Below are 27028 nucleotides of genomic sequence, written 5' to 3'. Positions count from 1 at the left end.
TCCTACTTGATCATAGTGTATTATCTTGGAGATGATTTTCTGAAGTCTTTTTGCTAATATCTTATTTAAGATTTTAGCGGGAAAATATTTTTAAAAGTAAAGGTTCTGACAAAGGTCTCATTTCCAAAATATATAGAGAACTGACCCTAATTTATAAGAAATCAAACCATTCTCCAATTGATAAATGGTCAAAGGATATGAACAGACAATTCTCAGAGGAAGAAATTGAAACTATATCCACTCACATGAAAGAGTGTTCCAAATCACTACTGATCAGAGAAATGCAAATTAAGACCACTCTGAGATACCACTACACACCTGTCAGATTGGCTAAGATGACAGGAACAAATAATGACAAATGTTGGAGGGGATGTGGGGAAATTGGGACACTAATACATTGCTGGTGGAGTTGTGAAAGAATCCAGCCATTCTGGAGAGCAATCTGGAATTATGCCCAAAAAGTTATCAAACTGTGCATACCCTTTGACCCAGCAGCGCTACTACTGGGATTATATCCCAAAGAAATACTAAAGAGCGGAAAGAAACATATGTGTGCCAAAATGTTTGTGGCAGCTCTTTTTGTTGTAGCTAGAAACTGGAAGATGAATGGATGTCCATCCGTTGGAGAATGGTTGGGTAAATTGTGGTATATGAAGGTTATGGAATATTATTGCTCGGTAAGAAATGACCAGCAGGAGGAATATAGAGAGGCCTGGAGAGACTTAAATCAACTGATGCTGAGTGAAATGAATAGAACCAGAAGATCACTGTACACTTCAACAACAATACTGTATGAGGATGTATTCTGATGGAAGTGGAAATCTTCAACATAAAGAAGATCCAACTCACTTCCAGTTGATCAATGATGGACAGAGGTAGCTACACCCAGAGAAGTAACACTGGGAAGTGAATGTAAATTGTTAGCACTAATATCTGTCTGCCCAGGTTGCATGTACCTTTGGATTCTAATGTTTATTGTGCAACAAGAAAATGATATTCACACACATGTATTGTACCTAGACTATATTGTAACACATGTAAAATGTATGGTATTGCCTGTCGTCGGGGGGAGGGAATAGAGGGAGGGGGGGGTAATTTGGAAAAATGAATACAAGGGATAATATTATAATATATATATATATATATATATATAATAAAAAAAAATCAAAAGGGCAAGTTCACCATCGATGAGGATGAAAGCAAAACAATTAATGAAAATATGCTAAAAAAAAAAAAAAAAGAAAGAAATCAAACCATTCTCCAATTGATAAATGGTCAAAGGATATGAACAGACAATTCTCAGATGATGAAATTGAAACTATTTCCACTCATATGAAAGAGTGTTCCAAATCACTACTGATCAGAGAAATGCAAATTAAGACAACTCTGAGATACCACTACACACCTGTCAGATTGGCTAAGATGACAGGAACAAATAATGATGAATGTTGGAGGGGATGTGGGAAAACTGGGACACTGATACATTGTTGGTAGAGTTGTGAAAGAATCCAGCCATTCTGGAGAGCAATTTGGAACTATGCCCCAAAAGTTATCAAACTGTGCATACCCTTTGACCCAGCATTGCTGTTATTGGGCTTATATCCCAAAGAAATACTAAAGAGCGGAAAGGGACCTGTATGTGCCAAAATGTTTGTGGCAGCTCTTTTTGTTGTAGCTAGAAACTGGAAGTTGAATGGATGCCCATCAATTGAAGAATGGTTGGGTAAATTATGGTATATGAAGGTTATGGAATATTATTGCTCTGTAAGAAATGACCAGCAGGAGGAATACAGAGAGGCTTGGAGAGACTTACAGGAACTGATGCTAAGTGAAATGAATAGAACCAGAAGATCACTGTATACTTCAATGCTGTATGAAGATGTATTCTGATGGAAGTGGATATCTTCAACATAAAGAAGATCCAACTCACTTCCAGTTGATCAATGATGGACAGAAATAATTACACCCAGAGAAGGAACACTGGGAAGTGAATGTAAATTGTTAGCACTACTGTCTATCTACCCAGGTTACTTATACCTTCGGAAGCTAATACTTAACGTGCAACGAGAAAATGGTATTTACACACATATATTGTATCTAGGTTATATTGTAACACATGTAAAATGTATGGGATTACCTGTCATCGGGGGGGAGGGAGTGGAGGGAGGGAGGGGATAATTTGGAAAAATGAATACAAGGGATAATATTATTAAAAAAATAAATTAAAAAAAGACACAGTTTCCAGGAATCTACTACTTCTAAAAGAAGGGATAACATATGCCTACTTCAATGAATATTAGGAGTATTATAATTTGAGGATAAAGGAGAGAAGGAGCCTTTAAAACAACTCTAGGGCTTTGGGCTACTTTCTTCAACTCTCTAAGTCTCAGTTTCCTTTTCTGTAAAATGATATAATAGAGATGGTTTATGGATACTTCTAGCTCTAAAACTTTACAACTCCATAATATAATGGATATTTAACCAAACCAGCCATTAGACTTCTCCAAGGAGTTCAATAGCTTTCATGCTCTCCAGACATGACCTCATTCACTGCATCTTAGATTATACATTATAGATTGAGTGAATCTGTACAAAGTATGACTGAATGTGGAACATATGGGTAATGTGGATAGAAAGCAGCCCTATTGGTTGCCTCTCTGCTTCTATCCCTATCCTAACTTACTCCATACCCAGTCAATCAATACATGAGGGCAAAAAGGTCAAATTAGATGGATGTAAAGTTAACAGAGATACTATTGGTTCCTCAAGGGAAAGGATGGGGAATCACTTTAGAGCTTTTAACGGCTCAAGTTTCCTTCTTTCTTTTGCCCAAAGAGTAGGAAGGGGTATCTCAGCTGCTCAGCAAGTTCGATAAAGAATTTAATGCTTCCTAAGGGACCTAGATTTAAAATGGGAAAAATAAGGGGTATGTATCTAAGGAAACAAGATCTGCTAAATTTTCTGCTGATTTAAAATGTGAAAGGAAATTGGAGGAAAGATAGAAACAGACCATAGTCAATTTAATTGGATAGGCATTTAATTAAGCACCTACTTTTAAACTAAACAAAAAAAAAACAAAACAAAACAAACAAAAAAAAAACCTCTAAACAACACAATGACCAAGTTCTAGAGGACTCATGATGAAATATGCTATCCCACTCCAGAAAGAGAACTGATGGACTCAGGAAGTAGACTGAAGATTTTTTTAAAAATATAGAATGAACATTGGGGGAATTGGTTTTGCTTTAATTAAATGTTTGTAGCATCTCTGTGTGTTCTTAATAGAGTAGGAAAGGAAGAGGATAAGAGAGAGAATATGAACAGGAACATAAAATCTAAATTAAAAAATTAAATACCCACTTTGTGCTAAGTACTGTACAGAGGAAAACAAAGACAAATAAAACAATCTTAATCCTTAAGAAACTGATATACTATTGGAGCATAAGTATATAAGTAGAGATATACAAAATAGGGAAAGAATCTGCACCTATAATTTCATTAATATCATAGTAAACAACCAAGTGAGGAAACTCTCTCCACCAGTACAGATTTATTTCTTTGAAACTTATAGATTAAGAGAGTTAACTAAAGCAATAAAAAAAAAGTCCAGTAAAAAACAGTAAAAAGAAACCACATAACCAAAATGTGGCAATAGCAAGACTTTGAACCCAGATCTTCCTGGTACCAAGGCCAGCTCTCTACTATATCACAATAGCATGTATTCTATATAAAAAACATACAGAACAAAGAAATGAGGATATGGAAAGAAACCACTGACAACTGAAGAGAACCAAAAAAGTCTATAGCACACAAAAATTGCACTTTCAAGAAAGGTAGATTTTGTTGTTGTTTGCTTCCTAGGTGTAGTGAGAAAAATTCCAGCAGGGGAGCAATACGGGAATGTCACATATGAGGAGAGCAAGTACACCATAGGTAAACTCAATCAGGTTTGTAGACCTAACTCATGCCATAACTCCTACCCCTTTAATTTCCATATTACACAGAGGCACATACATGAATGGCATTTGTATATTTCTAGGGCCATCCTGGAACTATTCAGGGCCTTGAGGTGTATATATACACTTTTTTTTTTTTTTTTTTTTTGAGGCTGGGGTTAAGTGCCCAGGGTCACACAGCCAGGAAGTTAAGTGTCTGAGACCAGATTTGAACTTGGGTCCTCCAGAATTCAAGACTGGTGCTCTATCCACTGCGCCACCTAGCTGCCCCCTATATGTTAAAGACCAAAAGATCCTTATAGATTAAAAGGGTGGTTAAACAATTTAAAAAATATATATTAGTTCTGCTTTTTTTCACTTCATTTTTCCTTTTTTTAAAATAGTATTTTATTTTTTCCCAATTACATATAAAGACAGATTTTAACATTCATTTTTTAAAAAAGTTTTGAGTTCCAGTTTTTTCCACTTCTTCCTCCCTAAGATAGTAAGCAATTTTATATAGCTTAAATATATTTAATTATGTAAAACATATTTTCATATTAATCATGTTATGAAAAAATAATTAGATCGAAAGAAAAAATCACACAAAATAACTTTAAAAAGTGAAAATAGTATGCTTTGGTCTGTATTCAGGTTCCACAGTTCTTTCTCTGGATGTTTCACTTAAATTTTCTTGCTTATTATTTTTTTTTTGGTAACATGCTAATATGGAAATGTTGTTTATGGCTTCACATGTATAATTGATATCATATTGTTTGTCTTTTCAAAGGGCAGGAGGGAGAGAATTTGTAACCCAATGTATATTTGTATTTATATTTATAGTGAATGTTAAAATAAAGTTCACTAAAAAGAGGATGCTACATCTTCCTAGTGCCTTTGAAACTTCTGGAGAAGTACTCTATTCTTTCCTCTCCTTCACCTTCAAGTACTCATCACAACCAAAGTCTTGTAAGTTCTATCTCAATATCCTATCTTGAACCTGTACTGTCTTCTCCTTTCACATGGTTAGATGGCCACCCTCGTTCAGGACCTCATCTCTTCTAATCTGGACAACTGCAACAGCCTTTGTCAATCTTCCTATTTTCAATCTTTTCTCTCCTCTAGATCATCTATTCGCTCTAGGACTGACCACATCACTCCCTATTATCTCTAGAATCAAATACAACTTGCTCAGCCTGGGTTTAGTTTTTATTTTTATCTATTTTCTTGTTAACTTATGGAATAAGATAAGCATTTATATTACAGCATAATTTTTAAAAAGATGATTGAACATGAAACTGCAAATCTATTATGTACAACTTGCTAGTCCTTTTAATTTTATGATAAAGTTATTATATAAATTTCATTTTTTCCTTCCCCCTGCCCTGCCCTAGGGATGGCTACCACTGGAAACAAATATGTATATATAATGTGTGTGTATGTATATATATATATATATATATATATATATATATATATATATATATATATATATACATGTATATGTAAAATCATTCCACCACCTTCCTCGAATCCTCCCTCAGCCTGACAATATTGAAATTAGGCCAATTAATACCTCTAAAATGGCCCCTAAGTATACCAATGAAAGGAAAAGTCAATCAATGTGGAAAAACTTGATTGTTGTCTTATTTTTTAAAATTGCCACAGCCATCCCAACCTTCAGCAATCACTCCCCAGTCAGCAGCCATCAACATGGAGACAAGACTCTCCTTTAGTGAAAAGATTATGGCTTACTGAAGGCTCAGATAACAGCAATTTTAAGCAATAAATTTTTTTTTTTATCTAAAGTATGTTCTTTTTTTTTTTTAAAGGCATAATACTATTTTACACTTACTAGACTGCAGTTATAGGATAAACATAACATTTATATGCGTTAAGAAACCAAAAAATTCATGTGACTTGTTTTACTGTGATATTCACTTTATTGCAGTGGCCTAGAATGAAACTCACAATAAATTCAAGGTTTGCCTATAAACTATTGATTCAGGAAGGCATTTAGATTTTATGTGCTATTTAAATATGGTTAGTCTTCTCCCAGTTCCACTTGTATCTTGATTTTGTTTTCCCCTTGAATAGGTGAAATTTCTATTTACCCACAAAAATCTCTGTCTCTTTATTTTTTCACCAATTATTTAATACCAATAACCTACATCTAATGAATTCCATTGCCAACTAGCTTTCCTTGGTTAATCCTAAAGCACTAAAAACTCTTCACTCACATATACACACACATTCCCTCCTCCTCTTTACCCTTTTGTCCCCCAAATAGTTATGTATTCACATATTTGTGGACCAGTATGTGAGATAGATCACCTTGGTTTATTTATAAATAGCTTTAAATAACTGATCAATTTCCTTATTATGATCAAGATTTTTATATTTCTAGGTTTTTATCTTGATCATCCAGAATCATTAGTTAGGCTTACAAAGAGATCAGACTGGTGTAAAATTCAAAATTGGATTGTTTTCTCCCAAAGTTACTTAACACCCTGAAATCATTTGATGTTAGCAAACTCATGATTATAATTTTACTAATTCAGATAAATAGTGTACCCTTGAACTCAAGGATGTAGCTATTCTCTGGGGATGCTACAAGAGAAGGGTGCTACAGAGAAATATGTCTTGATCTTCTTTGAGTTTTCATAATACCTTGTATGTTCTAGATGGCCAACAAATATTTACTAACTGAATCTGATACCTAGAAGAGAAGAGTGCTACAGAGGAACATGTCTTGGTCTTCTCTGACTCATCATGATACTGTGCATATCCTAGATGGTCAATAAATATTTATTGATTGAATCTGATACCTATTCTCTCCAATTGTTTCTTCTACTACCCAGAGTATCTTAACTTTTTGGTATTATAGATCTCTTTGGTGGCCTAGTAAAGTCTAATACTCTTGTGGCTTATTACCTACATTAATAATTTAAGAAAATGCTCAATTTCCATTAGAGGGTTAATGAAAATAAGATGTAATTTTTCCTATCCAAGTTCACAAATACTTTAAAATCTATCCAAAGGAGTCTGTGGACCCCAGGTTATAAAGCTTTGCTCTACACCATCTCCTTTTTTTTTTTTTTTTGCATTTCTTTTTTTAAATTAATTTTATAATTATAATTTTTTTGACAGTACATATGCATGGGTAATTTTTTTTACAAGATTATCCCTTGTATTCACTTTTCCAAATTTTCCCCTCCCTCCCTCTACTCCTTCCCCTAGATGACAGGCTATCCCATACATATTAAATGTGTTACAGTATATCCTTAATACAATATATGTGTGTAAAACCAAATTTCTTGTTGCATGATAAGAATTGGATTCCGAAGGTATAAGTAACCTGGGTAGAAAGACAGGAGTGCAAACATTTTACACTCATTTCCCATTGTTCCTTCTCTGGGTGTAGCTGTTTCTGTCCATCATTGATCAACTGAATTAGATCTTCTCTATATTGAAGATATCCACTTCAATCAGAATATGTCTTCATACAGTATCGTTGTTGAGGTCTACACCATCTCCTATATACTTCAGCATCTCCTCAGACATAATCACTGACAAAGAACTCACCATCTGAAAAGGCAGCCCATTCTATTTTTGAAAAGCTCTAATAGTTATTAATAGTTACTGAAGTTTGAAATGGATTTCCTAAGTTTTATGTTCTTCCTTATATATACTAACAAACCTCCCTTTGGTCCAACTTTTGCCCTCTGGAGCAGTGAGGAATAAATCTAATCCCTCTCCCATATGACAGCCTTCAGATATTTAAAGACTGGTATCATGGCATTATTCCTTGTTGGCATGATTCCTTGTAAGATCATTCCTCAGCAATGTGCTTTTAAAAAACTATTAACATAACCAAGAAAATTAGGAACAAATTACATCCAAGTCCACTTGAAAGAGGTCTGTGAGCACCTAAGGGACCTCGATCCCAGTTTTTCTAAAGATTTTCTAGAACACTCATGTCAATCTCAAATAGAAATGGGGCCACTAAATGTTACATAATTATTCTGCATATTGACTTAGAAAATCACATATTAACATCATCTCTGTTCTACTGTATATTTATTTGTTTTGCTAAATATTTTTCAGTTAAGTTTTATTTTAGAGTATTGTACTCCTACAGACTGCATTTTTAACACCTGTGTTCTAGAGTATTATATATTATACAACTAAGTCATGACTTTCTAGATAATACTTTGATTTTAGTCAATTTTTCTCAAGTTTGGTAATATTCTGCCAGTTCTTAAATCTTGTCCTTCATCAACATAGTCTCATATAACATGGCTTTGAATCTCTTTAATATAATCATCCTCCTTTAGATAACTCTAAAAGTAGAAATGATTGAATTGGGGTTGGAAGGAAACTTAGAAGTCAATTACTCCAAGCTATGACTGGAAAGAAGTCATTCTCTAATATATCTAACAAGTAGTCATCTAGTCTTTGCTTGCAGAACTCTAGTGAGATGAACCCAACCCCTACTGGGGTTCTAATTTAAAGAAAGTTGTTTTTTTCCCCCCTTACTCCAATTCTCAATTTGCTTTTGCAGTTTCCACCCATTATTATTTCTTGTTCTGATTCCTGGGCTCTTAAGTCCTTTCTGTACAAGACAGACCTTCAAATAATTGATCATAGCTATAAGATCTTTATCATTTTTTTGATCCAAGCACCTTCACTAGCTATCTTGCTCTATTTCTCCTCCCCTTCATGGAAAAACTTCAGACAGTCAATTATAATCAATATTTCCATTTTCTTTCTTCTCACTCAGTTCTAAACCCTCTGCAGTCTAGTGTCTCATCTCATACTGTGATTGAAATTGCTCTCTCCAAAGTTACCAGTAATCTCTTAATTGTCAAACCTAAGGGCCCTTTCTCAATCCTCAACCTTTTTGACCTCTCTGCAACCTCTGACACCATCAATCACCCTTTCCTCATAGGTACTTTGGTTTTTGTGACACTATTCCCTATTATTCTCTTCCTATCGTATGATCACTCCTCAGACTTCTTTGTTGGACTTACATCCAAGTTATGCTTGCTATTCATCGGTGATCCTTACGTCTCTGTCCTAGGCTCTTTTTTCTTTTTCTATACTATCTTCCCTAGTGATCTCATCACTCCCTTAGATCCAATTATCATTTCTATATAAATGATTCCCAGAGCTCTGTACTATAGAGCTTACTTTTCTCCTGACCTCCAATCTCATGTCACCAGCTATAAAGACATTTTGGATTGGATGGCCCAGAGGTATCTCAAACCCCATGACCCAAACTGGATTCATTATCTTTTCCCCAAAACCCTCTCTTCCCAACTTCCCCATTCCTGTAAAAGTGACCATTTCCCAGTTACCATGGTTCAAAATCTATCATTCTCAACTTCTCACTCTCACTCCACTTATCCAATTTGTTCCAACATTTCTGCCTTTCCAACATGTCTCACATCCCTTTCTTTCTTCCCATGTGAGACCCACTGTGAGATAGACCCTTATCATCTCACACCTAGATTTGAAATAGCTTCTGGTTAGTCGGCTGGTCATTTGAATCTATCCTGTACTTAACTTCCAAGGTAATCTAAAAACACAAATTTGATCATGTCACTATCTTCTTCCCACTATTCCAATTTCAGTAGCTCTCCATTTCATCCAGGAGTTAATATATAATCTGTCTGTCCTTTAAAGCCTTTCACAAGCTAGCCCCTTTAACCTTTTCAATCTTCTGACATTTGACCTCTTCACATACTCTACAATCCAGCAACAAGGATATTCTTGACTATTTTTGCACATAACAATCCATATTCCAAATGTGTCTTTTCACTGCCTGTGAATATGCTTCCTCCTCTGCTTCCCTTCAAGACTCAGATTAAAGCCCTACTTTCTGTAAGCCTTCTCCCAACCCAACTCCTAGTGCTTTCCCTCTGAGTTCACTTTCAATTTGTATTTTCTATATCTCAAACACATTTTTTGGCAATACTATTTCTGCTATTATAAAATGAACTTCTTGAAATCAGGGGCTATCAATCTGGAATTATGCCCAAAAAGTTATCAAACTGTGCATACCCTTTGACCCAGCAGCGCTACTACTGGGATTATATCCCAAAGAAATACTAAAGAGCGGAAAGAGACATATATGTGCCAAAATGTTTGTAGCAGCTCTTTTTGTTGTAGCTAGAAACTGGAAGATGAATGGATGTCCATCAGTTGGAGAATGGTTGGGTAAATTGTGGTATATGAAGGTTATGGAATATTATTGCTCTGTAAGAAATGACCAGCAGGAGGAATACAGAGAGGCCTGGAGAGACTTAGGTCAACTGATGCTGAGTGAAATGAGCAGAACCAGAAGATCACTGTACACTTCAACAACAATACTGTATGAGGATGTATTCTGATGGAAGTGGAAATCTTCAACATAAAGAAGATCCAACTCACTTCCAGTTGATCAATGATGGACAGAAATAACTATACCCAGAGAAGGAACACTGGGAAGCGAATGTAAATTGATAGCACTAATATCTGTCTGCCCAGGTTGCATGTACCTTCGGATTCTAATGTTTATTGTGCAACAAGAAAATGATATTCACACACATGTATTGTACCTAGACTATATTGTAACACATGTAAAATGTATGGTATTGCCTGTCGTCGGGGGGAGGGAATAGAGGGAGGGGGGCAATTTGGAAAAATGAATACAAGGGATAATATTATAAAATATATATATAATAATAAAAAAAAAAAAAAAAAAAAAAAAGAATTGGAAGTTGGAAGATTAGAAATCACCTAATACATGGGCTAATGTGGGTCCAGAAAATTAAAAAAAAAACATGTGAATAAATATTTCAATACAATTGTTAAAAAAAAAAAAAAAAAAAAAAGAAATCAGGGGCTATCTTGCTTTTCCTTATTTATTTTGTATTTGTATTTGTATTCTCAGAATTTAGTACAGTGCCTGGCACGTTTGTTGATTTTTTTTGTTTGCTACATTACATTGTCAATTCATATTAAACTTTAAGCCTACCAAAACCCCATTTCCCCCAAAACTGGCATTTAATAATGCCTTCTCAGTGTTGTCACTGTCCCTTTTACAATGCAGCTGAAAACAATTCTTCACTTTTAATCTGAGCAGTGCAGAGAACAAGACTAATCTGCCTTGATATTTTTGCTATTGTCCTGATACTTTTACTATTGCCAAACAAAGGCTCCCAGGGGTTATACTTCTCAACCTAATGAAGGCCTTTATTGCAGTCAATTATGAGACGCCACTTTGAAAACTCCAGGGTCCATGACCTCATTGTAGTTCTCAAAGGAAAAATAACTTAAGTGGGTTCTCATTTGGTTTCAGAATCTTGTGTAATCTTTATCAAATTGCTTGCCTTCTCAAGGAGGAGGGAAAAGAAAGAAGGAAGGAGAAAATATGAAACTTAATTTTAAAAAATGGATATTAAAATTTTCACAATACTTATCATAAATTAAATTTTTTATTTTTAATAAATACATAATTTATTTTATATTATTTATATAATATAAGTATTATTAAGCCTTGAAGTCAGGAGGATCTGAGTTCAAATTTGACCTCAGACACTTAACACTTCCTAGCTATGTGATCCTGAGCAAGTCACTTAACCCCAATTGCCTCAGGGGAAAAAATAATAATTCTTAAATTTGACTGTTTTACACACAAGATATTCTATCTCTTCTTTCCCTGTATATTTCTAGCTGTTCCCCATGCCAGAAATGTTCCTCTATTCCAACTACTGACCTCCCTGGCTTCCTTTTAAAACCCAACTAAATCCTCACTTCTATAGGAAGGCTTTCCCATTTCCTCTTATTCTTAGGACCATTCCTCTTGTGTTTATTTTTTATTCATCCTGTATACAGTTTGATTTGTAAATATCTGTTTGTACATTTTTTCCACAATTAGACTTGAAAGCTTAGCAGTTACTGGCACTTAGTAGGCACTTAATAAATGTTTACTGATTGATAATAATTATAGTTAATATTTATATAATGTCTACTATGTGATAGGCACTGTACTAAGCACTTTACAAATATTATCTCATTTGATCTCAAGCATCCCTGTGAGATAAGATATTATTATATCCCCATTTTACAGAGGAGGAAACTGAGGCAGACTGAAGTTAAGTGACTTTCCCAAAGTCATACAGTCATACAGCTAGTTTGAGCTAATACAACTCATTTTCCACCTGGCTGCCTCAATTAGATATTTTGGAATATTAAAAAAAATATATTAAATAAACCTTAAAAGGAGGGCCAGGGAGACAAATATTTAGCTATGTTATATTTCCTAAGCCCCCAAATAAAGGGAAATAGCCTCTATAGGATTTTGAAAATCCTATAAATCATTCCACATGATTGATAAGGATAAAGCTAAGTATTTAGGAAAACAATCAAACTCCTTGGCTTAATATTTACTAAATGCCCACCCTTGAGTATTTGTGCCTCTGGACATTCAAGACATAATAAACTTAAAGGAGTTTGACTGTCTTCCTAAATATTTCCCCACTTTACTATGAAGTCCCAGAAATTCTAAATAAGCTTTATTAGCTTAAGATGGCACTGAGACTTTTGGAACACCTTAGACATATACACATAAATCCTAAGCATGATCTCCTAGGAGCTTATCAGCCAAGAATCGAGAGTTGGTGTTTACATCAGCAGAAATGAAATAGGTCTCTTTTGCTATACCAAAAAAAAAAAAATCCCTTTTCTCTGCTCAAGTAAATATACAAGGGTTAGATGCAGAGTGAGAAATGTGGCCTACTTTCTTGCTATGTGAAAGTTTGACCTGGAGAGCGCCTGCATTCTAGGCTTTCACAAGTGGAGCCTGTTCAGAAACAAAGACATTTTGAGCAAAGGTGCCCCGAGGGAGCAATTTCTGGGCTTCCATTTCTATTCATAACTTTCCAGTTCAATCTGCTCACTTGCTTTAGATTTTTCCTAAATTTGACCTGCTGCTGAAGGATTCTGTGCCATCCTAGACCCTGGGGTACTGGTAGTTTCAAAACAAAGGTAATATTATATGCCTCTGAGATGAATATTAATTTTAAATCCTAGTCTCTAGAAATCAAAAGATAGGAATTGTCTTTGATTTTGTTTTTGTTTCTGTCCTGTTTAGCACAATGACAAGTAAACAGAAAGCATTTAATAAATGTGTTTTTACTCATTCATTTTTTTAAAATGAGCTATTTATTGCCAGATACTATGCCAGGTGATAGAGACAAAAACTAAACAATCCCTACCCTCAAATATAGGCTCACCTACAATTTGACATTTCTTGACAGGATATTTGATGTCAAGTGATCACCCTGATTGGTAGGTAAAGGCAATGGTAAGCATTGGGCCTCTCCTGAGATGAGCCATCCAAGTCACTTTCTCAGCCTATACCAAGAGCCTCCAAAAAGATTTACTTGGTCTCATCAGCCTTTCCATGATTATCAACTGAGTCTTTGCCAACAGGCAAGAAGGGAGGGGAGTATAGTAGAAAGCATCCTGGATTTGTAATGAGAGTACCTGGATTCAAATCTCAAGTCATTTTCCCTATGGGCTTCAGTTTCCTGATCAGTAAAATAGAGGTTTTGGACTAGATTACCTCTAAAATCCCATTCAGATCTAACTCTGTTATCATAGGAGATATAAGAACAAAGGCATATCTCATTAAAAAGCGAAAAACCAATAGGGAATCTTCTGAGATTTTCCTTCTTTCATAGCTCAGTTTGCTCTCTTCTTACATAGTTTGCCAAAAGATGGTGAATGGGACCAAGTAAAGATTTCTCAAAAAGTTTATGAGATGGAGTGGGTCAGACCTTAGGCCTAAGTTTCAGAAAGTTACTTGATCCCTATTTTTAGAGGGCTAGAAGACAGAAAAGGTCAGACCCTAGGTCTAAGCTTCAGGAAGTTACTCGGTCCACAGGAAGTAGACAGCATTGCTGACCATTGGTCAATGGTTACTTCCTTTTCAATCCATCCAGTGAACCCAACCAAGTCTTGCTATATAACTGATTTCCTGTTTCTGGGCCCAGGGTCACACATCATGCTAAGAGACTGAGCTGAGAAGCTCTGTGTCTGCTTAGCTGGTGTGCTTGGACCTTTTCTTGTAAGGACTGAATAAATGCTTTCTGTTTATATCTGAAGATGCCTCTGAGTAGTCAATTTGGATAAGGGAGTCTAGCACCCCGTCCCCCACAACTGTAACTTCTATCATATGGGACAGCAAGCACCCTTTTTGGCACAAAGATAACAATTATGCTGTTATCTAAGGCAAAAGCAAAAGATGCAAAGATCAAGAATTTTACATAAATGTAAACATAATTTTATATAAATAAATATAACTTATCAAATTGCTTGCTGTCTTGAGGGGAAGGGAGACAGGAGAAAAATCTGGAACACAAAGTTTTATAAAGTTGAATGTCAAGAACTATTTTCACATGTATTTTGGGAAAATAAAATACTATTATAAATAAATAAAGTTATTATAATTTTATATAAATTAAACATAAATACAAATTTGCATAAATGTATATAAATCAAATATAAATTTATATTCAAATGAGTCTCCATTTTTTTTTTCAGAGCAAGACCCATCATTATAACTTCTGGGAATGCCAGTACTTAATTGGTCAAGATTTGCCAAGAAGGGACAGACTCATTTCTTAGCCTGGACGAACAAGTGTATCTCAGCTTGTCATCAGTACATTAACAATGCACTCTCTTCAACGAGATAGCAATTCCACCCATCACAAAACTCTATTCTTTGGGAATGCCGAGGGCCAAATGGAGCACTCTGGGAGGCAGGTTTCTGGGATGACAATCTCTAACAGCTGGAATGGGAAGGCTGCTCCATTAGTGCCAGGTACCTATAACATTCACTTTGGGGAAAGTTGGAAGGGGAAGGAGAAACCACAATTGAAGACCTTCCTACCTCTTATTATAGCAGACCATTTTAAGAAGGAAGAGTAACTGTTTCCAATTGCTATCTTTGAGAATTTGTCTGAAAGTGCTGCTACATTGTATTCAAGAGTTGAAGGGAGATCCAGGAACTCTGTGGGACTGAAAAAAGTGGGGAAGGAAAGGAGACTGTAGGCAAGCTGTTTTCCCCACAAGAAAGTGATAGTGATAGTGATGGTGGTGATGATGATGATGATGAAGATGATAAAAACTTAGTTCAAGTTTTTACAAAGCACTTTACAATTATCATATTATTTGACTGGATCTTCACAAAACACTTTACAGTTATTATATTATTTGATTAGATCTTTCTAGCCATATTTTATATATGAGAAAACCGGGATCCAGAGAGCTTGATTTGCCCAGGATCACAGGGGAAAGAGAATTTCAACCCAGGTACCCATGACTCCAAGTCTGACCTTACCCATTAAGTTTCTTAGGATGCCCTCATGAGCTAGGTATAAAAACAGATGTGCTCCCCCTCCTTCCACACATAAAACTGTTCCCTGAAATAGCCCCTCTAGTTTTGAAAGAGAAGTGCATCAAGTATCTGCTCACTCCACATCATTCCAGTGAGGAACAAATAGGATAATTATGTAAATTGCTTTGCTAACGTTAAAGCTCGATGTAAATGTTAATTAATGAGATACTTCCATTTAATAACAATAACATCTCTTATCTCTATAATATTTTAAGGCTTACTAGTCCTTTCCTTATCTCAGAAGATAATAACTGATATTTTATTTAGTGTTTTTAAAGTTTACAAAACAAAACCTCATCTTATTTTAACTACATATTAACTTGGGAGTTACTACAGGGATCATATTCATTTTACATATAAAGGTATGGAGACTCAGAGATTAAGTTTTCTTTGCCCGTAGTTGGTAAGGTTCTTACAAAGTGCTAAATCACTGGAATTGATAGAGGCAATGATATGTACTTAGTACTTCCTAGAGTTCTACAAGATTCACACCTTTAAGAGAGCTTATATAAACTAGGAGCCATTGGGGACATTCAGATGTCAGAGAAGAGAAGCCCACTAGAAGCTCTGAGCCTCAGCCAGTATTCAGTTGAGGAGATTCACAAGCCAGAGAAGGCAGCTTAAGCTCTCCGAACCAAGACTACAGAAGGCCTCTAAGGCCTCTTGGCTACTTTTGCCAAGCCCCAAGTGAAGGAGATAAGACTTTGAAGGACAAAATAAAGGATTTGGACTTTAATACCTGGCTGCATTCGGGTTTATTATACTAAATTGAAAAGAAGGTCACCTCCAGAAGCCCCCCAAAAAAAAACCTGCTCCCAGAGAACATTACACTCTAGAGAAGAACATTACACATGGTCATGCACTAATAGGATTTTAATATATGTTTGACAGGAGAGTGCTAAATTGAATATGATTCTGCCTTTCTAAGATGTGGTTTCTAAATTATCATGACTTCTGACTTCTTGACTAACCTGGGAAATTCAAGTATTCCCTTCAATTCCTCAATTTTACTATCTGGAAAATGGAAATAATAACATCCATCCCTTAGACTAACATGAAATTTCATTGCTAACATCTTCTTAAAGCTTTGCTCACTTGAAGAGAAACTAGAAATATGAAGTATCATGTAATTGAATGAATGAAGAAACATTTATCTTATGTCAAGCAGGGAAGCTAGGTAGCACAGCCAATAGAGTGCTAGATCTAAAATCAGGCAGATTCATCTTCCTGAATTCAAATGTGGTCTCTTACATTTACTAGCTGTGTGATCTGGGCAAGTCATTTAACCTTGTTTGCCTCAATTCCTTCATCTGTAAAATGAGCTGGAGCTGGAAATGGCAGACTCTTCAGTATCTCAGCCAAGAAAACGCTAAATGGGGTCACAAAGAATTGGATACAACTGAAACGATCAAAAGTGACAAGCACTATTCTTGGCATATGTAACATTATATATCTATACTCATCTTTGAGTTGATTGCTCCTAATCAATCCAGTAGCTTTCATTTTATGATTACATTTTTCATTTTATCCTCCTGGATTATACTCTTTCTTTCCCCATGAATCTTTTTCCTGAGTCCCTAAAGTTCTCTACATAGTTCACATTTCTAGGATCTGACATTGGGCATGTCTAATTTGTCACTCCACAGTCCCCAGTAGATTGCCAGTTCCCCAGCAGGGATTCTTGTTCATTTCTATTTATTCCCCAAGCACACAGAGCTTAATTTAATTTAATTTGATTGCATTCTCCTCCTTCCTCACCTTTTAATCATATAATTCCCTCTGCCTAGAATCTTCTTCCTTTTGCTCTTTGCCTGATAAAGCTTTATTCATTATATAAAGCCCAATACAAATGGTACCTTCTTGAAATTCTTGCTTATCTGCCTGATTGATCATTCAGTTCTTATATAGCACTTTATTTTGCAATACTCTAAAGAATTTATTACACGGTAGCATTGATTGTAGTAATGTTTGCCACTTTTCCCCTTAATAGACTAAATTCCATGACAACAAAAGGGATATCTCATCTATTGATCCAGAATTGGTTAAATAATCAGATGATGCAAAAAGTCATTGGTGGATGTCAAACTAGAGGTAGGTTTCTTGTAGCATACCTCAATGTCCCCATGCTGATACCTTTATTAGTGACTTGGATAAAGCCATCAAAAGCATTCTTAGCAAATTGAAGACAACACAAAGCTGGAAGGGATACTTCCATCAGATCCATCAAATGTGAATGGAGAAGCAAAAATTCCCAAAAGATTAGCAAGATGAACCAAATTTAACAAGGTAAAAAGGATAAGAATATTAATAAGAATAAATAAATAAATATATTTGAGTTTAAAAAACCAAATGTATAAAGGATAAGAAAGAAGGGAAGAAGCATTTATTAAGAGCCTGGCACTGAGCTAAGTACTTTACATATGTTATCTCATTTGATCTTCACAACAACCTTGTGAATTTGTATAAGATGGAGCAGGTTTGGCTCTATTTTTTTTTTTAAACCATTCATGCAATCTGAAGGTCTTAGTGAACCACAAGATCAGTTTGAAACAACAGACATGACAGCCAAAAAGAAATCTACTGCAATCTTAGTCAAATGAATACAGATATATTATTCAAAACATTTTCTGTTCAAATGGCATCTGGAATATTATTCCACTATGCCATCTAGCTGCATAGGAGTTGCAAAGACCTAAATTTTAACTCCACATAATTAACTTCCTAATAATGAGAGCTATTTGAAAGTGGAATGAAAGACCTTGGAGATTGTAAATTTAAATTCACCATCACCACAGATCTTCAGGTAGAGGCTCGACAGGATACTTATTTGTCATGGATATTATGGCAAAGATTCCTGACTCATGGTGACACATTGCCTGTAGTTTTCTAGGAGACAGAGGATGATAGAACGCTTGAGTTTGAGAGATTTAAGCTGCAAAAGAGTTAAAGGCAATTGGGAAGCCATACTAAATCTGGCACTAATTTGGTCATCCCTTGGAGCACAGGAACCACTGGACTGCCTAATGAGGGGTGAACCAGCCCATGTCTGTAACAGAATTAGTCAAAGTGTCCAATCTTCATTGAGGTCAAGTCCATGAGTGGTCAATGAGTTTCTAGCCTGGGAGACATAAGGAGGAACGAATCTGAAAAAAATTCTATTTAATTATAGCTATAACTAGATGATCATTAAAGCCCCTATAAAATTTCAGATTCTATAACTTCTATGAATTAAACATTGTATTCCCACTTGAAATACTAAGACTATAGTGTGTGTGTATATATATATATATACATACATATATATATATATATATATATACATACACACACACACACACACACACATATATATATATATATATGTATATACACAGAGAGAAATGGAGGAAAGAATGAAAGGGAGAGAGAGAGATCAGATTAGAGAGAAAGAAAGAAACCAAGAAACAAAGAGAACATGAGAGAGCAAGAGAATGAGAATAAGAGAAAGAATGTGAGATATAACAGATAATGACTAGTTCAGCATTCATCCCACAAATGACGACTAAATAGAACTTGAAGAATTATAAAAATGTCACAATGCTCTATTCACTGTATCACCTAGCTGCCTTCAACTTATGAATACCAATTTTGGAGTTAAGAGGATCTGAGTTCAAATCCAGTCTCAGACAATACTGACCGTGTGACAGACAAGTCATCTTAAATCCCCCCCCCAAAAAAAAGCCATAAGTTCATATATTTAGGACTAGAAGAACCCTTAGAAGTCACCTACTCCAGATCTTTCATTTGACAAATGAGGAAATTGAGATAAAGTGAAATTAATGGCTTGCTAAAGTTGTAGAACTGGAATTAGAAATCAGGTCCTCTCACATCAAATGTAGCATTCAACATTCCACTGCCCCAGATCAGTATTCTCTTTTAGTATATTAAAATATTGGAATAGATGAGCTCAAGGTTCCTTCTGGCTCTAACCATGCATCTTCAGGAAATAGAGGCCCAGAGAATGGAATGGCCAAAGTGGCAGAATAAAACCTTGAATCCATGTCTCTAGATTTTCTCTGATTTCACTTATATTGAGTTTTTTTTTTAATCAGAAACCATCTTATGTGTTTAAAAATTCAGATTAAAATTTTATTTTATTTTTAAAATATTGATAAATTTCATTTAGGGGCACTGTGTGTATGTGAGACACACACACACACACACACACACACACACACACAAAACCAGGCAGACAGAGACAGATAGACCCACAGACAAAGGAAAATGAGAGGGGGAAAGAATGAGAAAGAGGGAGGGCAGAGAGAAAAAAAGAAACTAAGAAAGAAAGAAAGCATTAGGGACCAAGAAAGTGAGAAAGGAAGAGAATGAGAATAAGAGAGAGAAAGAACATGAGAGAACAAGAGAGAGAGAAAAGGAGAGAAACACACACAGAAAGAGACAGAGACAGAGACAGGCATACAGAGAAAGACAGCCAGAGACAAAGACACAGAAAAAAAAACAGACAAAGAGAGAGATGGAGTAGACAGTGTAACAGAGAAAGCAGCAAAACAAGAATACAAACCAGAGAAAAGAGCTTTACTTCTGGAGTCAGAAGACTTGGTTTCCTACTAACACTATGGAACCTTAGTCAAATTATTCATCCTTTTTTAGGTGCCAGTTTTCTCAAGTGTAAAATGGAGGATTAAATTAGATAGCCCCCAAGATCCCCCCAAATTCTGTATCTCAGAACCTCTGAACATGACCAGGACATCTAGGGACCCTACAAGATTCAGGATCAGAGGCTGAAAAAATTTCTAAGAACCTTTTGACTATTATAATTACTCAAATTAATTATAAAGGACATGAAGGAAGATGCTATCTGAATGCAGAGAAAGAATTGATAAACAGAAGTATACGATTGCATGGTGTGTGTGTGTGTGTGTGGTGTGTGTGTGTGTGTGTGTGTGTGTGTATGTGTGTGTCTCATCTGAGGAGAGAAAAAAAGAAAGAAAAAGTTACATGACAAATTTATTACATGTTAGAAGGAATGGCAAGTTGTACATAATAGATTTGCAGTTTCATAAGCAGTCATCTTTGTTTTTTTGTTCTTTTATGTTATGGAGATGTTAGTTTTATCTCCTAATTAGTTTCAAAGTAAAAAAAAAAAAAGAATAAGATGAAGAAAGAAAACCAAAAAGAGAGTTCTGGATTGGAGCAGAAAGAGAAAATACTATGTCCATATGTGTGTCCTAGGACCTGAATCTGAATGTCAGCTCTATTCTTAATCACTGCCATTATCTTGAGCTAATCACTTAACTGTCACTTCAAGAGGTTCTTGAAGAGAAACTATTCCTTGCAATTTTATGTGTGAACATCTGAAAATTCACTCACTGACCCACTCCAGGAAAACTGCCCTATATAGAAGCAAGTGGTCACTCACACCAGGGATGAAAATAACTCTTCCTACTATCCTTCCCTGCACTCCCATTCTGGACCAGCCTCAGCTGAAGGAAGGCGAAACAGAAATCCTTTGTTGTTTAATTGTTGTTCAGTCGTGCCTGACTCTTCATGATCCCATTTGTGGTTTTCTTGGCAAAGATACTGGAGTGGTTTTTGCCATATCCTTCTCTTGCTCATTTTACAGATGAGGAAACTGAGGCAAAGAGAGTGAAGTGACTTGCCCAGAGTCACACAGTTAGGAAATGTCATCTGAAACCAGATTTGAACTTGTTTCTAGGTCTAGAACTCTACCCACTACATTGCCTGGTCACTCCATAACAGAAGTCCAGATTGTCCTAATACATGAAAAAGAGTCAGTGAAATGAAGAATGGGAATACAGGAAAGCTTCAGGATCTTAGAATTTCAGAGAACATGGAAAAGGATAGTTATTCTTTAGACACACAAAAAAAGCTTAAAACTATGGAAAAGAAAAAGAAAAAGCAAATGGAGAATATTCCTTCTCATGCTAAGGAGAGAACCTTTTCAAAGTTGAACTGCCTGAAACACTCTCCCTCTTCCATTCTATCATTCCATTCCAGTTTACCACTGACTTTCCTGGCTTTCTTTAAGTCCCAATTAAAATCCCACCTCCTACAGGAAGCTTTGCCCAATCTCTCCATTAATTATTTCCTATTTATCCTGTCTGCAGCTTGTTTTGTAGATATTTGTTTGCATGTTTTCTCCCTCCCCCATTAGACTCCATGAAGCAAGCTCCATGAAGACAGGGACAGTCTTTTGTCTCTTTTTGTATCCCTGGAGTCTGTCTAACACAGTGCCTGCCGCACTCTAGTTGGCTCTTAATAACTGTTTATTGAATTGAATTGGATGCTGCAAAAGCCATTACAATGATTCATACATATTTGACTAAAATATGTGTTTGAGAGAAGCTAAAGAGTCACTTATAAATAATAGATCATAATTATAGGTCTGAGTTCAAGACATCCGCTTAATAGCTCCCAAGAGAACTGGATATTCATCCATCCACTGAATCAAAAGATAAAAATGTGAGTACCCATGTATATTACACCCTTAGGAAAAGTATCATTAGCAAAAGTGTGGCCAATTCCAGGGTACCATGTGGAGGGTAAAGAATGCTGGCTCTGGAGTAGCTAGTTGGTTCAGTGGATAGAGCACCAGCCCTGAATTCAGGAGGACCAGAGTTCAAATCTGGTCTCAGACACTTAATACTTCTTAGCTGTGTGACCCTGGGCAAGTCATTTAACCCAAATTGCCTCAGGAAAAAAGAGAAAGAAAGAAAGAATGCTATCTCTGGCTCTAACATTTACACAGTAAAAATTCATGTAACCTTGAATGTCATTAACTTCAGGGAAGACTTCTATTTTTTCATTTGTAAAATGAGAGAACTATTCTGGATGGCCTCAGCAGTCCCTTCCAGTTCTATAATAAACCTGAATAAATTGTTTACTTCTTCATTTACTATCCCTATTTACAGATACCTACCACCCTATATTAATAACTGAGTTTTAACCACAGCATTATAAACAAGAGAAGCCAGTGAAAAAATGCAACTCCCTGATTCTCTTAGGTTAGCAGTTTAATTTAGGAGAGGTTAAAGACAAATATACTCCCAATGGATATCTGTGGAATGTAATCTAAGTATAGTAAGTGTACTTTTTCTCTCACTGAAGACTGGGCTAACAGTGAGGAGAAAAGAAAGCAGAGAACTCTTGGATTTGGAACCCCCAGGCTTGGGGTCAAATCCCACCTTTACTATTCACTACCTGTATTACCTTAGACTTGAATATTGAATCATTATTTTGAAGCTGAAAAGGACTTCAGAAATTTTCTGGTCCAATTTCCCTTCCCTTTAATAAATGAGGAAAATGATTCCAAGAGAAGTTAACTGAGGTCACACAAGTGATAAGTATCAGCCAATCTCTGAAGGCAAACTGAGTCTCAATTTCTTCATCTGTAAAATCAAGGATTTCCACTAGATCAGTAGTTCTTAATCTGGAACTACGAGTTTAACAGAAAAATGTTTTTGATAACAGTATGTCAACCGTTGATTTTCTTTGCAATCCTATTTTATGTATATAAAATATTATTTTGAGAAGGGACACATTGGCATCACTTGACTGCCAAAGGGATCCATAAAATAAAAAAGATTAAAAATCCCTAGGCGGAAATCCCTTCAAGCTCTAAATCTGTAATTCCACAGAGGATATTCTCATCCTTCCTCCTCTTCTCTTAAATCAGTTCTCAAAGCAGCAACACGCAAACCTTGACTCAGTAAGTGACAAGTTGAAAAAAAAATTGGAAAAAGTGTAAAATTTTGCTCACTGCACTTTAATCAGCAGCATCTCTTCATAGTGTTTCAGAGTCATTTGACTGGGACAATTTTTTTTTAAATAAACAAAGGATTTGTGGCAAGCCAAATTTCTCTTTTCTGCTGAATAAAAGCACAAAGTTTCCACCCAAATGGGGAAGGGAATAATGAGTAACCTGAAGTAACTGCCCCATTTCTTTCTGACTATTAGCAACCATCTGCCATCACTCAGTAGTTTAGGGAGAGGTGCTGGGAGCTGCTCAGATAAGCATTAGGATTGTACCTACCTAAAAGTAATTTTACAACATGATTGTAGTGGTTATAAAGTTGTCTAAGTGTTTATCAGGCCTTTTGGAAGCTCTTTCCTAACACCACATTTGAATGGGCAACTCATTCCAAGTGTTATCTCTAGACTAGAATGCTACTCTAACATCATTTCAGTCAGAGGCATCTGCTGTTACTAGAGTTTTACTAATCTTAGATATAGATTGAATGTTACCAGAACCAACCCTGGGAGTTTAGCATGCTACAATTTGTCAACCTCAAAGGCTAGTTGTTGCCTATGGTAGGAGAGAGAGGAAGATGGACCTCAAAAACTCAGGCATGTAATTAATCACCCTAACCCCAGAGCTGGTGAGAGTCCAGAGTCAAACAACCCAGCTTTAGTCCACCTCCTGTCCTAGGAACGAGCTGTTTAGGATTATTCTAGAACTCTAGAACGGATTAGAGTGATAACTATTCCTAAATATGCTTTAGGAAAGATCTCCAGAGCATCTTCAGAACCAATTCATTCTCAGTGGGATTAGAATCAATCTTATTCTCTCACTTCCCTTGTTTACCCCAACAATTTTCGGTATCAATTATCTAGAGCATTGTTGTTGAATTTAAAGAGGCCATTGATTCATATATATGGATCCCAGAAGGCAGCTTTAAAATGTAATGTTATCTATGTTTTATTGCATTTGTATTTATTTTTGTAAAACATAGACATTTTAATCTAGTTTGGGCTGCACTACAAAGTATTGCTGGGTGCACATAAAGGCCATGTGTTTGGCACATCTAATAGGGAAATCAATCAACAAGCATCTATCAAGCATCTACTAGATTAGGTATTGGAGATTTAAAAAAATCCTCATTCTCACGAAACTTACATTTTATCATGAGGGAGATAACATGCACATATAGAAGCATGTATAAAATATATATAGAATTTCACATGGTACTTTTTGGAGTAGCTGGGGAAAGGGGGAAGGATCAGGAAAGTGTTAAAACTGAATCTTGAAGGAAACAAGAACATCTAAGAGTCAGAAATAAAGATAAAGTGCATTCCAGGCAGAAGAGACAGTCAAGAGATTGATTCAGGAAATGGGCTATCCTATGAGAGGAACAGCAAAAAGGAACAGCTAGACCACAGAGGACAACAAAGTAATTGTCAATAAGATGGGAAAGATAGGTTGTAGTCAGGTTATAAAAATGCTTAAAAAGTTAATCAAAGGACTTTATATTTGATTGTTAAAGCAATAGAGTCAGGGGAACAATACAGGAAGGAAGGCAGTCTCTTCCTTCTTTCATCCTTCTGACTGAGCCAATAAAACATATTTTCTAAAGGCAAGAATAGTCTCTCCATTCCTTGGATCCCAGCATCCAAATACTGTGCCATACACATAGCAAGTCCTTTAGAAATAGTTGTTGAATTGAACACGTCTCCTTTTTAAAGTCTTCTTACCTCATTTCTTACCCAGCCTTAATCACTGAATGAGTGTTGCCTCAGTCAAACTGAGACTTGTTTTTTTTTTTTTTTTTTAAGACCTTAGCTTAAAAAGCTCAAGACCTCTTTGCATCCAGTTCCATTTCCAGTCATCCTGATTTATATCTTGCCACTGTGCCCAGATGGCTCCGAAGGAGACAGTGAGGTTGGTGACTTTGTACAGCCCTCCCTTACTTAAATTCAATTCACCAGCATATCTTGCCATCACCTCCCTGATGTCACGGTCCTCTTCCAGAACGAAGGACAAACAACAACATTCCCAGGAACAGATCCCATAGAGGGGAAGGGAAAGAACCAAGAAGTAGAAAAGCAGCATTCCCCTGGGCTTTTCTGGTAGAAGAAGGAAAGTCAAATATGAATTTCCAGGGCTTTTGGAAGGGGTGTGTAGAATGGAGTAAAGGCTAGGAAATCATTTCCCGGGGCATCCTCAGAATTAAATTACTCTGCTAAAGTTTTCTTTGCAGGGGATGAATGGGGCTATGGCTAGAGGAGAAATGGACTACATTGAGCACCCCCCCCCCCAATCCTAACGGGATGATACAGATCTCTGTCTCTCTCAAACTAGTCTCCCTCTTTACCAAAGACTAATTCGAGCTAGACCCGCCCCTGGAGATGAAAGAGCAGGGTACCATTCAGGGAGCCATCTGCCTTGATGGCTCGTGGCAGGGGCTGAGGAGAGCAGGAAGAAAGTAGGCAAGGGGGAAAAGAGGCTGAATTGTCAGCAAGAGCTCTTCCTACACAGAAACTCAACTACTCCACATCTCGGGGAAATTTCTTCATAAGCATACGTGGCTGAAAAACCCAGCTTTGTGTAAACTCCAAGGCAAAGACGGTGGGTATTTTTAGCTTTGAGTCTGGGAATGTCAGAGCATCAACAGGAGAGGAAATATACAATAGAGAGGGATGACATCAGATTATTGTGTCAGCCCCCAGACTGACAGAAAGATGAGGAAAAGGAAAGAGGAAAGGGATAAGATAAGGAGCAGCAAGGTGAGCTTTAGGAGACGACGCTTGGAGACGCTTGAAAGGATGGGAGAGTCTAGGGACAAAGTGAGGGAAGAGAAGGGGCGACTCACCTCGTCCACATCTGCTCCATCTTTCAGCCCCTTTCTTCTCGTCCTCAGGGAGCCGCTTCTCATTGGAGAAAGGGAGCAGCCGGGGAAGAAGAGAAGGAGAAGACTTGCCCACGTATTTTGGGAGCTAAAGGCAGGAGCCTCTACTAGTCTAGATCCTTCTGCCCGTTAAAGCAAAGCCCCAGTTCAAGGCCGGCTCAAAAAACCGATCCGACGTGGCGGGTCTCTAAGGGCATGGCAGGCACAAGGGAGGGACTGTTCTGGGCAGGAAGCTTTACTTTGGAAGGGGAGCAGAGCGAGAGGAGCGGAGCCGGGAGCTGTTTGGGGAGCAGGAGCTGAACACTGCGTCCTTGCGCACGCTCGCCCGCGCACACACTCACTCACTCTCTCTCTCTCTCACACATACACACTCCCAGGCTGAGACATGACTGGCTGGCAGGAGTTGCTCAGCACCAGCTGAGCTGTCAGCCACGAGGGGAGGCGGAGCTCCCGGCACAATCTGCCCAGGTTGCATCCCGCGAATTCTCCTCCCCTTCTCCCCCTCCTATTCTCCTCCTCCTCTTCCTCCTCCTCTTCCTCTTCCTTCTCCCCCTCTCGTCCTCCTCCTCTTCCTCTTTTTTCTTTTTTTTCCTCCTCCTCTTCCTTTTTTTCCTTTTTTTCTCTTTTTTCTCCTCCTTCTCCTCTTCTTTTTCCTCCTCCTCCTCTTTCTCCTCCTCCTCCTCTTCTTCCTCCTCTTCCTCCTCCTCCTCCTCCTCTTCCTCCTCTTCCTCTTCCTCCTCTTCCTCCTCTTGCTCCTCTTCCTCCTCCTCTTCCTCCTCCTCCTTTTCCTCCTCCTCTTCCTCCTCCTCTTCCTCCTCCTCCTCCTCCTCTTCCTCCTCTTCCTCCTCCTCCTCCTTCTCCTCTTACTCCTCTTCTTTCTCTTCCTCCTCTTTCCTTCCTTTTCCTTCCTCCTCTTCTTCCTCCTTTTCCTTCCTCTCCTCCTCCTCCCCCAGCTGGAAGTGATGAGTAATACCCCACAAAACAATTCCTCCTCCTTT

At 36.9% G+C, this 27028-nt stretch overlaps 1 protein-coding gene across 1 annotated transcript in view; it reads right to left on the bottom strand.

Annotated features, from left to right (window-relative positions):
* The window catches only part of PDE4DIP (phosphodiesterase 4D interacting protein), a 233670-nt gene extending 207306 nt beyond the window's left edge, over positions 1-26364 (bottom strand). The window contains exon 1 of the mRNA XM_074263257.1: positions 25995-26364. Coding sequence (XP_074119358.1) covers positions 25995-26014 — 20 coding nt within the window. The 5' untranslated portion in view covers positions 26015-26364. The remainder of the gene's footprint in view (positions 1-25994) is intronic.
* Between the last annotated feature and the right edge of the window lie 664 nt (positions 26365-27028).

This window comes from Sminthopsis crassicaudata, chromosome 4 (genome assembly GCF_048593235.1).
Source record: "Sminthopsis crassicaudata isolate SCR6 chromosome 4, ASM4859323v1, whole genome shotgun sequence".
Classification (NCBI taxonomy): Eukaryota; Metazoa; Chordata; class Mammalia; order Dasyuromorphia; family Dasyuridae; genus Sminthopsis; species Sminthopsis crassicaudata.
The sequence above is the reverse complement of the archived record's forward strand: the minus strand, read 5'-3'. Positions and strand labels throughout refer to the sequence as shown.